Below are 15,564 nucleotides of genomic sequence, written 5' to 3'. Positions count from 1 at the left end.
TTAATTTGCATGATAGATTTGTGCTTTCCCTAAAAGATTAAAAAGTAGGCTTTTTGTTAAAATACTGATAAATTATTAATACAAGTATACAAAGTGGAAATGTAGGCTCACTGTAAATGTGTAGACTCATCAGTTTGTCATGATAAACAATGTGAAAGTCTGATAGTAACACGATCATTTAAACTGGTAGTTGTTTTTTTCCCTGTTCGCTCCTAAGACTGTGATGAGGAAAGAAAATAAGAATTTTTTCTTTTTTATCCTCCCTCAAATGCTGTTGTAGCACTTCAGAAAGTATCCTGAATGGGTATAAAGCTAAAGGCAGCAAGGATTGTTTGCTGAGACTGGATTCAGAGGGTAAACTCTCATTGGTGTCCTACATCACTTGGCAGTCAGGATTAATATGCTATGACGAGGAAGAGCATTTAGGATTTTCAGGGTAGTGTCTCTTGTAATATGGGTCAGCATCAATGTTGTGTACCTTATTAAAAATACATGTGTCCAAGTCCAAAATAAGGAGGTAAGTGCTTGCCACAACCCTGTGACTTATGCCAGGAAAATATTTATTGTCTCCCCCCCAAAACCCTGCAAAAGCCAGGGATCTGAAAATTGAATACATAAAATTGACAACAAAGTGTTTAAAAATAAAGGACTAAGCTTGAGCCAGTAAAAAATATAAGGCCCCATACTGTGGTGTGAGGATATATTTAACCTTAGTCCCCACTCGCTGTGATGAACCATTCTCCATAGTTCAAGTGATTCTGGGGAATAAATCCTTCTGGTCAGGCAGCCAAGTGCATTGTGCTCATCGGGGGCATGCGATATTTAAATATTTAAATCTTCCACTGCCTAAGGAGGCCTGGGCTTACACATCCCACCAAAATACCATTGCAGACTGTGAGTCATCAAACGCCAAATGTTCTCATCTAATTTATTTAGAAATCAGGCTTGTCTTTCCGTGGAGAATGTCCTATCATAAATCTCCTGTGGCATCCTGTTTTTCCATTCTCATACCCAAATGCATTTGTAATTGCTTCCCAAGTGGAACAGCTGTACCAGAGAGGGATGAGAAGCATCATCTCACCCTGCAGCTGTAACACACGCTGGGCAGGGCCTGCTCAGGGGTGGCAGCAGGGGTGGCATTAAGGTCTTTGTATCTTGTGCATCCCAGGTGAGTGAGCTGGTCACCAGGTGATTGGATTAAGGAAAGTAAAACAGGGAAGCAGGGGGTATCTTGGTCAAAAATACAACACAAAGTGTTACCTTTATCTTACTGCTGTGAAAATCTGTAGGCAGTTTGCTACTGATGCCAACCAGACCTGTGTGAGGCCAAAACTGATCAGGCAAAGGCTTTAAACAAACAGCTGCAAAAAATGTAAGCTCATGCAGAGGACTCTCTTAACTATCATACAACTTAAATGCTAACCGTACGTTTTTCATCAGAAGATAGTGGTCAGTGATGAGAAGTTAGCTTTCTGGCATGTCACTGCAGACACCAAGCTTTGCTTTTGAACACTTTCTGGTAAAAGAAGCATACTCGGAGTCAATTTTGCATCAGGCCTCAACAGCTCACAGGCAAATATTTTTGTGTATATTCAAAGCAAATTAACAGAGATTTGCATACTTGTTTTTAACTGTGGCTTCTCTTCAACTGCCAAACCGATGTTCTAGTTCATTTCTTCCTTTGTTTCTGTCAGAAATAAAACCATAACACTGAGCAGAGTCTATTACTGCTGGTTGAAAGCAACTCCTGATGTTAGCTCAGCTCCACTGCCTGCCTCCTCCTACCATCTAGTGGCACCACAAGCATACTGCTCACTCACTCAAAACAACCTCTTTGAAAAGTTATGCAGAGAATGATAATAAATACGTAGTTTTGAATTGAGAAATGGAGAAGAAACACTTTGTTGTGAAAAGGAAAAATAGGTTTTTGTACATAAACTATTTGTGGAAGTGTAGAACAGATGCAGTAAAGTAAATTAGTAATGTCAGAGAAAAATTCTGCACACATTGGTCTCCAAAAGAGTAAGTCAGGTTTGTCGGGTTTGTCGCTTGAATTCTTACCCCCATTTTTTTGTGGTAGTACTTGAATTTTAAGTTGAAAGCTGCAGAACAAAATCATTCAATACCCTAAGAAAATGCCTACTAGAAACAAACTTGTTTTGCTATTTACGTAGACATTTAAAGGGCACAAACAAAAAACAAAATACATCATCAAAAGTAAAGAATAATAGAAAGGCTATAGCTTCCTTTCTGCTTCTATAATTTTATTCAGTGCTTTGGGTATTCCCTTTTGCAATAAATGTTTCTGTTTCATTTGAGGAAAGAGATTAAATGTCTTAAATGTCTTAAAAGTTTATTAGGAATCTCAAATGCGTTTATTTTTCAGTCAAAAGGCATGTTCTGACTAATTATATGGCCTTGAACGAACATGGATCATCTAAAAAGTTTTCTGTTTTCTGAACAGAGATTTTTTTCAAGAAGCACTGGTTTTGGTGAATTAGACTACAGACGAAAACAAATTTCTATCAGATTCTGAAAAAGGGTTATTTCTTCCTTTTCACTAGCAGCAAATTGACAAGGTAAATTGACAGAAGGCAGAACTCAGCATGTAGGATACCTTTTTTTCTTTTAAACAAGTGCTATTCTCTTTTCCAGTCATATTGATACACTGTCAATGTATTTTGCAGGGTGGAAAAATCCCTATACGGTGGACTGCTCCTGAAGCTATAGCTTACCGTAAGTTCTCTTCAGCAAGCGATGCATGGAGCTACGGGATTGTAATGTGGGAAGTGATGTCCTACGGTGAGAGGCCATACTGGGAGATGTCCAACCAGGATGTAAGTACTGCATAGGACTGCTCCGCACGTTGTTGAATTGTTCCTTGAAAATCGTTGTCTTTCTCTGCCCTGCTTTGCTTTCTCATTCACTTTCTAGGCTGCAACCTCAACTTATCTAAACCAGCATAACTCTTATCAACTTCAATGGAATAGCTAATTTATGCAACCTGGAGACTTGGCCCTCTATTACCAATATCTTGACTAGCTTCGTCCAAGGATTAAAGACATATTACAGAGTCATAGGCAGCTTGCCAGGTTTTGATGCTGGATGTATGTGGCTTTCATCCAAATCCCTGGGAATCTGCATCAGATATGCAATTTGATGCAGTTCTCAGTTAAGCTATAAATCAAAACTGGAAGGAAGACTGGAACTATTCTGATGATAAATTTGGCCCATTATCTCCATTACAGTCTGACAGTATCCTTCAATGGGCGTACACAGATAAATGCTAAAAGAATAAAGGTTAAGCTGCCATGAGAAATGTATTTGCAAATTCCCCTTTTAAGAATTAAACACATTGTTTTCCTTAAAGACCACCTGTAGGCTTAACCATGGTGCAGGACAATAGTCCTCCCTCTTAACAAAGTAATGCTGTTCTTTGACATATTTTTACAAAGCACGTGGCCAAATAAGCTTTCCCAATTAAAACACACATTTACATATAGTAACATCAAAGGCTTGTCCTAGGAAATGTAGCATAGCAAGGGAGGAGTGCCTTTTTTTCCACCACAGCTACATTTTCACTCTGTTATTTGATGCGTCCCCATCACAGCTCAAGCTGGCATAGTCAGTCTTCCCACCAGCCATCAACCTCTATGTGAAAATGAAGAATAACTGCCAACTCATCTTAACCTCTCTGTGTGTCTAGAATACCTCTGCACTGGTTCTGAAGAGTTGACAAGACTTTTCCCAAATGCCCATTTTTGTATTGTTGCTAAGTTATTCAACTGTTCAAGTCTGGTTGCTTGTTAAGGCTGATCAGTCATTTGGGGATAAGGATCTGAAAAAGATTTTCATTAAAAAAGCATCATTTCAGAGTGTTAAAAAAAAAAAAAAGATCAGAACTAAAGAACTAATACTAATAAAGCCTTATTTCCTTTGGATTTGTACTCTCTTGTACATATCCTACTGTTCTCCAACGTTTCTCTTGTGAGTTTACCCTTTGGAATAAGATCACCTCCCCTGTACATCATTCTCCCCTAACAATACCCACAGCCTCCACCCCCTCTCCACACATCTACCAGGCACAGCCCAGCTCCCTACTCTGCTCCTCAGTTCACAGCTGGTATGGGACAGTACATGCTGTGCCTGGTTTTGAGCTACACACCAGTTGATAGACCAGGCAGTGGCAGCTGGTTGTCCAACTGAAGACCACAGGCAACCACTGAGCTGAGATGGACCTTTTTCCTTAGCAGAGACGTTATTTTGGTACTGTCTGAACTCTAATCACACCGCATCTATTGTTGAAATAAGCAGATATGCCCAGTAGGCTCAATTTTGTTTTCCATAGCTAGTAATCCATTAGCATTTCAGATTGCCTAGAGTGTCTAAGGTCTCCACATGCATCTGATGCAGCACATAGAGGAGACCCAAGTCCTTGAAGAACAATAACTGAAAACCAGGCAGGATACTTAAGGAAGTCTAAAATTAAACACCTATACTTAGATGACTGAATTAAGCCCACTTTTCCCTGGGGCACAGTGTGTGATTCTGTGTATACATTTCTTACATATTTAATTCTCTGTTTTGTGCAACCAAATATATCAACAGCAAACCTTTTATTCTTCCCAGCTGCTGATTTTAACACAACTTGTTTAATTTGATTGAAGTGGGCCAGTAGGTTCAAAGTTAATAAAAGAGGATGAGTGGGCCAATGCAGGCTAACAACCAGCTGTTTCCTTGCCTGAACTAGAAGCACTTATCAGCTCCAGAACTGCCACAGCATACAAACACTAATTTATGGCAAACTGTCATTGTTTTCCTTAAATTGCCACGTTGTAAGATGTGGTGTTTAGGAGCTCATAGGAGCTAAAGAGTTTGGCTGTCTCTTACAGCCTTGAAATAACAGAGGGTGCTATTTTTGAGCTATTCTTCCATTCAGAAGCAAAGCTAAACACAGCCAAGGCAATATCAGCTTGTTCATCATTCATGTGCTGTTGCAAAACCTGATTACTCTGCATTGCATGCAATCAGCTTGTATCCAAATGCATGTCTATCCTCACATTTTCTGCCTTCCCAAACTAACAGATGCAATGGTTGGCACCGTGAGCCTTCTGTTAAGGTGAGAGGAACAGAACATGAAACTGAGAAAAAGGCATTAACGTATCACGAACAGCAGAGGTTGAGGGGCCTTTCAAGACTGTCTTGTCCGACACCCCTTGCTCAAGCGGGGTCAGCTAAAGCAGTTTGCTCAGGACCATCTCCCTCCTGGAGCATCCCCAAAGAGGGAGACTCCTCAAGCTCTCAGGACAGCCTGCGCCAGTTCTCAGTCACCATCACAGCAGAAAAGGATTTTCTCACGTTTTGATGGAATTTCATGTTTTTCAGTTTGTGCCCCCTGCCTCTTGTCCACTCAGCAGTCCCTGAGCAGTAGGTGAAATGTCCACATGTGGCTTTACAAGTGAGGCTCACTGGGCAGTTGCTTTTTCTCTTCCAACCCAGTTAATCCTGCCTGGTCAAGGGACTGTGCACAAATACAAAAATGGCTCATGGTCCTTTCTCCTCTTGCCTCTGAACGTATCATGGGCAGCAGTCTTTTGCCTAGATTTCCTCACCATGTAATTGGTATTTCACTTCACACTTCCCTCTGCAGCACCCTGTTCATGTGTTTTTTTGAGATTAATGAAGCCAGAAATACAAAGTCAGTCGTGCCGCGGTGCCTGGCTTCTGTGCAGTGCCTTGCAGCCAGTGCTTCCAGCTGCAGTGTCACCTCCCCATAGGTCTGTCTCCATCCCTCATCTGGCCACTCTGCTTATCTAGCTCTGGATGAGGGGTGGCTGTGAGTGACTGCAACTTGCAGAGGTGTGAGGAAGAGGATGCTTTTCTGCTGCATCCTCGTATCTCACTGTCACACGATCTTGTGCTACCACATGGGGAATTTCAGTCTCTATTCCAGTTGTGAGTGATTTCATCGGGTCTTGGGTTAGCTTTCTATGAGAAGGCCAGTTACCACTGTTTCTTTTACTTCTGTAATCACAATACTTCTCTTCACACTGGATCCATCACCAGCCCAGCCCTCGAGTCTTTCACTGATGTTCCTGCCAACTGGGAATGGCGAGGGAGAGAGAGGGAGACTTTGTCAAGTCTGTCTGGCCCCACTCTTCACCTCTTGGTAGAAGGGTTTGAATGACTTGTAGGACCCTTACGTAGTGTCCAAGTGGCCAGGCTAGAGTCTTACACAACAAAGAAATTTATTCTACCTGTCTCCCTTTCTTTGAAGCAGGCTTCCAGCCTATCCTATTTCTCTCTATCAGAACCTACAAAGTATATATTCAAGACTATGCCAGCAGCAACAATTCATTAGTGACCCCCTCCATTTAGGGCATATTAAATATTCTGCTTCAGCAGGAGGATAACATTTAATCACTTGTATGTCCAAAATATAAGTATCTGTTAGCACAGAATAATGATGTGGGCCTTATGGATGCTGCTTATGTTAATGATGTGGACTCCTGAGAGCTCTCCCTGCAGTTCACCAAAGCATAGCACAAAGGACTCTCTCTCCAGAGCCCTGCCCACAGGCTTTCATTGCTGAAATGTTAACAGCAAGTGCCTGTGACCTTCTAAGTATGTTTAGTGACTCTAAATGTCATTGGGAATTTTCAAGTTATTAGACATATTGTAAAGTCTACTTTGCTGGATTTTAGGACATATGTTTTCGTACAGTCAGTTACCTTGAATTCACATGAGCTTACTTTGCAGAAATAATAGGATTTTCCCAAAGGTCATTGACCCTGTACACATGGCAGAGGAAGTAACAGAGAAAGGCATGCACTAAAAAAGTTCATAAAAGACATATTATGCAAACAGTCGTCAATAAGGCATATGTATAGTTACAGGTTCTGCAGCAGCAAAATATCTGGCACCATTAACATCACAAGAATTTATTTTCTGGACGTTGTGTTTTGGTCTTAATAAAACTCAGCTCTAGTTAGTGATATAACACTTACAGAATGGGGTGGGTTTTTGTAGAGCACAAGAAATAGTTTTCCACATATAAACTCGACAGGTCTGGAGTATTTTTTCACATACCATCTTGTAAATTGCTGTTCTTATTATTTTGGGAAATTAGTTCACTTTTTAGACCACACTAAGTCGTGTTTTTAGTGGCAGCAGCTGTCAGTTAGACATTTGCTTCTTACTTGTGTGATTCTGTGATTACTTGCATAACACGGTAACAAATGATACACCTGTCCCCACCCAACAGGATGAAATGGTAGAAGACAGTTCAGCATTGTTCAGTGCCTCCTTGCCTCATGAACACACCTTCAGTCAGATGAGCCGTGGGGCTGACTGCTTCTACCAAGGGTCCCCTGTGCAACCCTTCGATCACAGAAATAAAAGCATGAGAAACCTGCACAGGTAGCAAAGTGTCCAAGCTCATGCAAAGAGAAGTGTAAAGCTGATGACTGTCACCTAAATAAGCCCCATCTGATTTTCAGACTGCAGCTGTTCGTACGTATCCACCGGGGCAGTGCAAGCCAGAGACACTCAACACCTTTGCAGATCAGGCATCCTCTATTCATATTCCCAAGCAGGGATTTGAAAGCTGAACTTCAGGCAACTGAGTTTGAAAATGTCTCTCATACATTTTTTAATACTGTACACGGTATAACGTAGAGGCTTGAAATGTTATTAGCTTTGAGAAATGTTCTTGTTTAAGTAAATAACCATTTTATTATTGTGGTAAGTCACTTCAGACCTGTGTTGGTGCTGATTAATGCACTTCTTAGATGTGTGGCAGGCACCAGAGGTATCCATTAATTAGGGCTGCCGCACAGTCTGTCATGTCTTATTGCTTAATTAATAAACATTAGCTAAGATATTGAACTTTCCAAGGAAACTAGTGTACTGATGAACAGATTGTGCTAAGAGCCTGGCTTGCTAATGTTCATGTGAGGAAAGGAAGATTTATTTTCCATGCATTTGGTTTGTAGAACAGCTGTGAGTGAAGTCTACTGGGACACCTGTTAGAGGCCATTGTATAAATTATTGCATGGTGCAGAACTACAGTATTCCAAAAGAAAAAGAATATTTAATGTATTGTAATCAATAGGCAAGAAAACTACTGTAGCAAACAGAACAAAAGTCCTTTCACTGATGACAGTTTCCTGTACCAGTAATAATAACTTACCCTAAAACATTTCTTTGAATCCAGAGATATCAAAACACTTGGCAGGCACCTGGGATTGGCTCTGTACCATGAGGTGTGAGCAGCTGCCTCTCTCTCCTGGTAGATTTTTCAGATGTCAGCAGGACACAGGGACAACATCCCTCTGGGCTTTGTTCTGCCTCTGTCTCATTAAAAAACCTGTCAGTTAGCTTTCAAAAGCAAAGTCTATATTACTGTTAATAATGAAACTATCAGAAAGATTACAGCTTTATTTTCAGATCCTGTTTTTTGCCAATTTGAAATTATTTTTAAACTAAAGAATATATAAATTGTATGTAGTAGTCCATAACCATTTTCAGATATTTTTGTATAATTAATATTTAATATGAACTTAGTCTTCAACCTTTACAACAGCTTCTAACATCAGACAAAAATGATAAAATATATTGAATAAACTCCAGGGATTGATATCATCTGTGTACAAAAATATATAAAAAGAATGTTCCCCTTGATAAACATAAAAGCCTACACATTTAAGAGCACAGAAATAATTAGTTAACTTTAAAAATACTCCCTTTCCCTTATATTTTATATTCTCACTTGACAGAAAGATTTACTTGTAAAAACACACCCTGCCCATTTTATTCACCTTAACGCTGACCCACAAGACCTACTAGTGAGTTTTAAATATCCTCGTCACTGAAAAGAAACCTAAAGCTTTTTTTTCTCAGTGTTTGATTGCAGTATGGAATATTTGAATGTTTTACTGCTTTTCACATCCATCAAGCATTCATCACAAAACCAGAACAAGAGAGCAGTAATCAGCCTTTTTGTTAGCAGACTTAGGGCTCGGTATGTACTGAAACTAAGCTCATGTTCATATTCTTTTAGGCTGAACTTGATGGGACATAGATTTGCTAATGTGCAAAGACGTACGCTGATTGCTAGTGCTTTTGCTGTATCCTTCTTGTAGATACAGACACTTAGCCCCTTTCGTGATTAATGTGGTGCTGCTTCAACCTTCAAGCTGTTGAGGAGAAAAGCATTTAAAATATATTAAAATGTATTATCTTTTCATACTAAATAATTTATATATTACCCAGAAAAATGTAATGCTTCTCATTCTCTTAGTTGTTTGGATATCTAATTCCTCTGTTCAGAAATAGGTGATATGCAGGTAGAAAAGTGAGTAGAGAAGAATACTGAATTTAAAAGCTCCGGTTCTTCCTTTGACACCCAAATCCCACTGCAGTATTCGCCACCTCTCATCACATCTACTCTACTTCCTCAACTCTAAAAATAATGCCTGCCTCACAGGGATACTAATGAGCAATATTTGCAGTTTATTTTTAAAACATTCTTGTATCAATGAGAAATTATAATTATCCCAGTAACAGCTGGCATTTCCCTTTGTACTGAAATGTTCCTTTTGAACAAGAGAGGAAAGAAAATGGGCTATAACTTCTTTTTCAAAGACATCATGAAATAGAGTGTGTCAGAGAAAATATAATGTCTGCAAAATTGTGGCTGCATTTGCTTTTTTCCTGAATAATTTATTTCAGAAAAACCTCTTCAGCTCTCTATTGTTGTGTCAAGCAAATGCTATATGTCCAATAAAAGAAGAGAAGCTTTTCCTCTCCCTTAAAAACAGAAAACATGTCAGAAATTCATCATTTGCAATGGGTAGAGTTAAATGTAAAGACTATGATATCTGCATTTCTGGGCTGTGGAAGATTGCAGCTTCAATGACAAGTAACACCTCAGCTATACCCTGTAGTATAATAAGCACCTAGGTTTTATGAAGCCACGTCTGACAGACTGCTCGAGATACTAGATTATTGGCAGTTTTGTGAATAACATTTCGTGCATGGGGGATTGAATTTCACCCACCCCGAGTCTGTAACAGGAGCGTCTGAGAGCATATTCCGTGGTAAGGAGGCAAGGGCTTGGATGGTAGCCTGATGGTATTTTTTTCTGGGAGCAGCCGTTTTGGCAACCCAGACTTTGGAGTGTTGAAGTAAATCCCAGGGAGATAAGTATCCAGGAAGGCAGGTGGAAGTGTTACCATACTGACCTATAATTTACCGGTAGATGTCACGGCCATATGTGCGTGGCTAGCCCCATCTGTATGCATGCGACCTGTCGGTACTCACAGGTGCATAAAACTCAGAGATCTCCATGGCAAATTATACTGCCTTTTGAGTGGCCTGTCCTCCTCAGTGCTGCCACTGATGGCTTTGAAACTTACTCATAGAAATCCAATTCCCCGTGGTGTTGAAACACATTTTTCATGCATATGTGTTTCTGCCAGGGTACAAGGGGGCTGTATACTGTAGGATCAAGTCACCTCATTTTAGAAAACCCAGGCACCCCGCTGTGTACAGTAACAAGATTCTTGTTCCGTTCCCTGCCATGCCATAAAGGGGAGCTGAGGTCCTAATGTGGCTTCATTACTGTTATTTATTTGCATAATGCTTGCAGCATAAGCATTAGGCATTGCTAAACAGAGCCAACAACATTAATTCAGAATTAAAAAAAAAAAAAAAAAAGGAGGATATATTCCAGGATAATGAGACTGAATATATTGAAGCTACAGCTAGTGCTATAAAACATTGATTTGTTGTAAATAGCTTAATGTACCCCCTTCCAGCTGCATTAATATGTCTGCAGCATGTACATACATCTGCGTGAAAATGATAAATGTCTCCTTAAAGCAGAGTGGGTATAAATGCAGTAGGTATGTTTCTCCTAAGTGTGCTGTATTATTATAAATATTGTGTACAGTCAGGTGTACTTTAAAGAACATTTAGCATTACTTGGATTTTTCTGTGGAAGGATTATATGTGTGTGGTAGGGTTGCTTTTTTCCTAGCTTTGTTTTTGATCAACTGTATATTATCTTTCCATTCTTTTACATACAAGAAAGCACAATTCTGTCATTTCTGTCAACATCCCCACTGCTACCATCATTCATTGCAGAATCTAGTGAGCTTTCCTCTTGGTTTTCAAACTTACATAGAAAATCCTGCCAAATTTTCATGGACCTTAGCTAGTTTTGCTACTTCTATCATGCTGTTAGTGTCATTTCAGACAATATTATTTATTATCAGTGTTACCAAAAATAAGCTTCCAATCAAATGTAATTTTTCATGCATGTCCTTTATCTATAACATCAAATCAGTTTCTTTCTAAATCCAATGTTTTCCCACATCTACTGAATCTGAAAGTTTTACGTACTTTAGGGTATACAATATAAACCAGAATTTTATATTATTTTTATTTTATCTTGTTTTGTTTTATTTTATTTATTGTAAACAGCTTAGATGTTCAGGTTTTTTGAGAAAGGCTGTGCAAAATAATGTTGTGCTTTGCTGTAACTCTGTGTGAGACGTTGACTGAATTAGTTGTACTCTAAGGTCAGTAGAAGTATATGATCAGCAAGCAAATTTGTGGGATGCTCCAATGTGCATTTGTAGTGCAACATGTTGTCAGGATGCAAATATTAGAGCATCCCAGTATGCAAAGGCAATTTGAGGTTAGTTTTATGGCCCTATGACTCCATTCAGTACAACATCAACCATCAGGTGGAAGAAAAAGACAAGTGATGTTCTTTCCCCCTCCTTTCTTGGGTGGTCAGAGTCTAAAAAAGAGCCCACTCGTATCCCAAAAAAATATTTCACATGCATCATGGGATGTACTTTTGTGACTGATGCTCCGTTTGAGCCCACCTACAGAGAGCATCAGTCACACTCCTGCTAGCCTTGATTTTCTGAGTGAAGCTCCAGCAATGCATAAAGCAAAGGTGGCTGTACCCTTAAGTGTTATCACTGGTTTCTAATTTTCAATTTTACGGTCTCTTCAGCATTTAACTGTAATGCCCTGTAATCATATACATTGTATTTCTTCAGGTTATCCTGTCCATTGAAGAAGGTTACAGGCTTCCGGCTCCCATGGGCTGCCCAGCTTCTCTTCACCAACTAATGCTTCACTGCTGGCAAAAGGAGAGGAACCACCGTCCAAAATTTAGTGATATCGTCAGCTTCCTAGACAAACTGATTCGCAATCCAAGCACCCTTCATACCCTAGTGGAGGATGTACTTGTGTAAGAACCTTTTCAGCACTTTCCCCTTGAATATGCCATGGTGGCCATCATCAGATGTTTTAGAGTATGAGGTAGGAGTGGGAGAGAGCGGCAAAGTTCTGAATTGACAGTGTTATGAGGGTTTCAAATAATTTTGAGCCCCTTCTGAGATTTGTTTCATTCTTGATGCACTGTTGCAAAAGGACTTTTTTCTCAAGCCATGAAAATCACATTGGGCAATTTTCTTTCTTTTATTTTTATGAGCTCTGTTCACTTTCTATCTTTAATCTTTGGGAGTTTTTGTTCATTTTTTTGGTGCTTTTCCTAAGTGTTTTTCTCGTTGTAGGTTTGTTTGTTGTTTGTTTTTTGTTTTTTTCCTTCTCCATTTAGTACCCTCTGCCTCCATCTGACAGTGCTCGAGCAGTTTCTGAAGTGCCTTGGAGTAACTTCTTGCAGAAACTTACCTGCAGAAGAATGGCACTGGTGACCAAACAGAGATTAGACTGTTACCATTGCACAGCAAATTTATGATAGTGTTGTCCAAAGCTTTTTCTGGTAATCATTACACAAACGAATGCAACCACAGGAGAGGAAAAGCCATAGCTGAACACTTTTCAGCTTTTGCAAGTTTAGTAATCTAATCTGTGCCTGGGTAGCAGCTGAAATGAGTGAACTTACAGGCAGCCTCACTGACCTCAGTATCTGAAATACGCCTTAAGATAAATGTCTTTTCTCGGAGATCCCCTGGGCTTATAAGGGATTCTCAGTGCCCAGGTGAGTCTTGCTAAAACCCTCAGTGGCATAAAAGATTCGTGATAGTGTTTGGAGAAGGGATGAGAGATAGGGAAAAGACTGAGGTTGGTATCGTGCTATGAAGGGAGTGGTTTCTAGGAATACCTTGTAGGCTACAGCCATTCCACCTACCACAGACTAGAGTGGCTTGTGGAATTTAATGTCCATGCACAAGATTTAGTGGCCTGTTGCTTTACGTATATGTGTGTGTGCGTGTAAATGTATACATATCGCTTGATACTTGTACATGGGTCACTTCATTTAGCATCAGAGTGATGCATTTCTTATTTTTTTTAAAATGTTACGTAAGGTTCTCACATTTTAAGACTTGGGTTCTGACAGGGTTCTCCAGATTTTCTCTCTGCATAATTCTGATGATATGAATGAAAATCCATGCATTTAATGTATTCAGATGTGTGGTTGAAACTCCACATTAAGGTACTAGGGTGTGCTGCCTCCTACTTTATATGTAAGTTATATTCCATCACTCGACGTTAGTTGGCTTTAGCAGAAAAATATATATATAGAGAGAGAGAGAGAGAGAGAGAATAAAGTATATCTTCCTTCTAAAGGCTACTATGAAGCTTTTATACATAGCTGTATGTTTTTTTTTGCATTCTGTTGCTACAGTTTCTCCACACAAAACGTACAAGGTCTGTGGAAGTTTTGAGCCCTCACCAGCATGGTGCACAGTGAACTATGGGAAATACATGTCCCCTGATTGTTTTTTTTTTTCCATCTTTCCATTTCAGTTGCAACAGGGAAAAGAAGCAAAACAGAAACTCAACTAAATTAGCTCCTTCATTTTTATTTGCTACGCTATATAGTTCTGTGTAAAAGCAAAGATATAAAATATTCTTGCTTTTTTAGGTTTAGTTTTGTAGCTGCTACAGTGTTCACATTGCGTAATGGTATAGCAATAAGGAGCCATTAGTATAACCTTACAGAAAAATGTAAAAATCATCTTGCTGTATGTTAATATTATTAAATTGCATCTCACATTAAATTTTGTTTTCTCCCTACTTCAGCTACTGTATTTACAAACAATTACCATCCTGAACATGTAAGAATTGCAAACAAACACTGTAGTAACAATAAGAACAGTGGCATAGGTATGTTCCTTTTTGTTACTAAGTTGCAGTGCTTTCCAAAAAATGTATTGTTTAAGAAGCGCACACTAACATGATTTGTAAGCTTTAGACAAGGGGTTAAAGAAAACCTCAGTTAAGAACTGACCTTTACATCTCAGGGTTCCCATTCATTCTTTCTGCCTTTTATTAAAAATAATGTCTACCTGAGTAAACCAAGCATCATATTTTATATTGGTTTGGTGACCTTTGCGTTTTGTTTCTACAGAATGCCAGATTCACCTGGTGAAGTTCCAGAATATCCTTTGTTTGTTTCAGTTAGTGATTGGCTGGACTCCATAAAAATGGGTCAGTATAAAAATAACTTCATGGCAGCAGGTTTCACAACTTTGGATATGGTTTCAAGAATGAGCATTGAGTAAGTATGTAATCTACTGTTCCTGTAGTGACTAATCTGAATTTGTCTGGCTGCTGCAGTGACATAATTATTGTGATGTGTGGAATACTGCTTTCATTTCCTTTCATACCTAACCTAGTAAAAGACAAATAAAGATAAATACAGCTTTTACCAAAACAATGAAAGATAAAGGTATGATTAGATAATGGGAGGTTCATTCTCTGACCATGCCACACACTAGCAAAGCTTAGGCAATGAGCATCCTTAAATGTTTCCTGGGTAATCAGTTTTGATGTAGAGCACTAGAATCAGTGGCAAAATGTTTTCTTTCTTTGCTGTGAACATTGTCAAGCCCAAGTGATTCTTCACATGGAATTTGTTCCATACCTTTCTGCCTTTTTCAGCCACTTTCAATTTCATTACATTTTTTAAATGAAAACACGGATTTGGACAAACTATGGATTAATATGGAAGTATAATGATATTGCTATGAGAGCTGTGTTGCTCTCCATTCCCTTTGCATTCATTCCTGATCTTTTATATGACGCTGGGACTTACCTGTGTTAACAATGGTAATTGTCAGTTTAGATTCAGGAATTTTACACATGAAGTTAGAACTGGTTTTTTACCATGTGTATCACTTCATGTTCACCTACACAGAATTTCATCTACTGTTTTATAGCACAGTCAGTCTTAGAAGATCTTTCTAGAACCCTTCACAGCTGGCCCTTTCCCTGGCTACCTTGAATAATTCAGTCTCAGCAACTGACTTTTTCACCTCTTTGCTCACCTGTTTTTCCAGACCATTTACCAATTTGTCGAGCGGTAATGTTCATCATTATCCCAGCATAGGTCCCTGCAGATTTTCACTGATGACTCCATTGTAAAAACTGACAATTTGCTCTTAACCTCCTATCTTTTAACCAGTTATTTATTCATGGGAAGACTTTCTTATGACATAGCTCATTTTCTCTATAAACTTTTGATGAGGAACTTTCTCTAATTCCTTTTGGAAATCCAAGTAGAGTGTATCAAGT

At 39.2% G+C, this 15,564-nt stretch overlaps 1 protein-coding gene across 12 annotated transcripts in view; it reads left to right on the top strand.

The window, feature by feature from the left end:
* EPHA6 (EPH receptor A6) overlaps positions 1-15,564 on the top strand; it is a 521,188-nt gene that overhangs the window by 492,950 nt on the left and 12,674 nt on the right. For all 12 annotated transcript variants that reach the window (XM_068692642.1, XM_068692557.1, XM_068692578.1 and 9 more), the window contains 3 exons: positions 2,688-2,837; positions 12,078-12,271; positions 14,399-14,548. In XM_068692642.1, the coding sequence (XP_068548743.1) occupies positions 2,688-2,837; positions 12,078-12,271; positions 14,399-14,548 (494 nt within the window). The remainder of the gene's footprint in view (positions 1-2,687; positions 2,838-12,077; positions 12,272-14,398; positions 14,549-15,564) is intronic.

Source organism: Anas acuta, chromosome 1 (assembly GCF_963932015.1).
Source record: "Anas acuta chromosome 1, bAnaAcu1.1, whole genome shotgun sequence".
In the NCBI taxonomy this organism is placed as follows: domain Eukaryota; kingdom Metazoa; phylum Chordata; class Aves; order Anseriformes; family Anatidae; genus Anas; species Anas acuta.
Note: the sequence above shows the minus strand (reverse complement) of the source record. Positions and strands in the feature narration are given on the sequence as shown.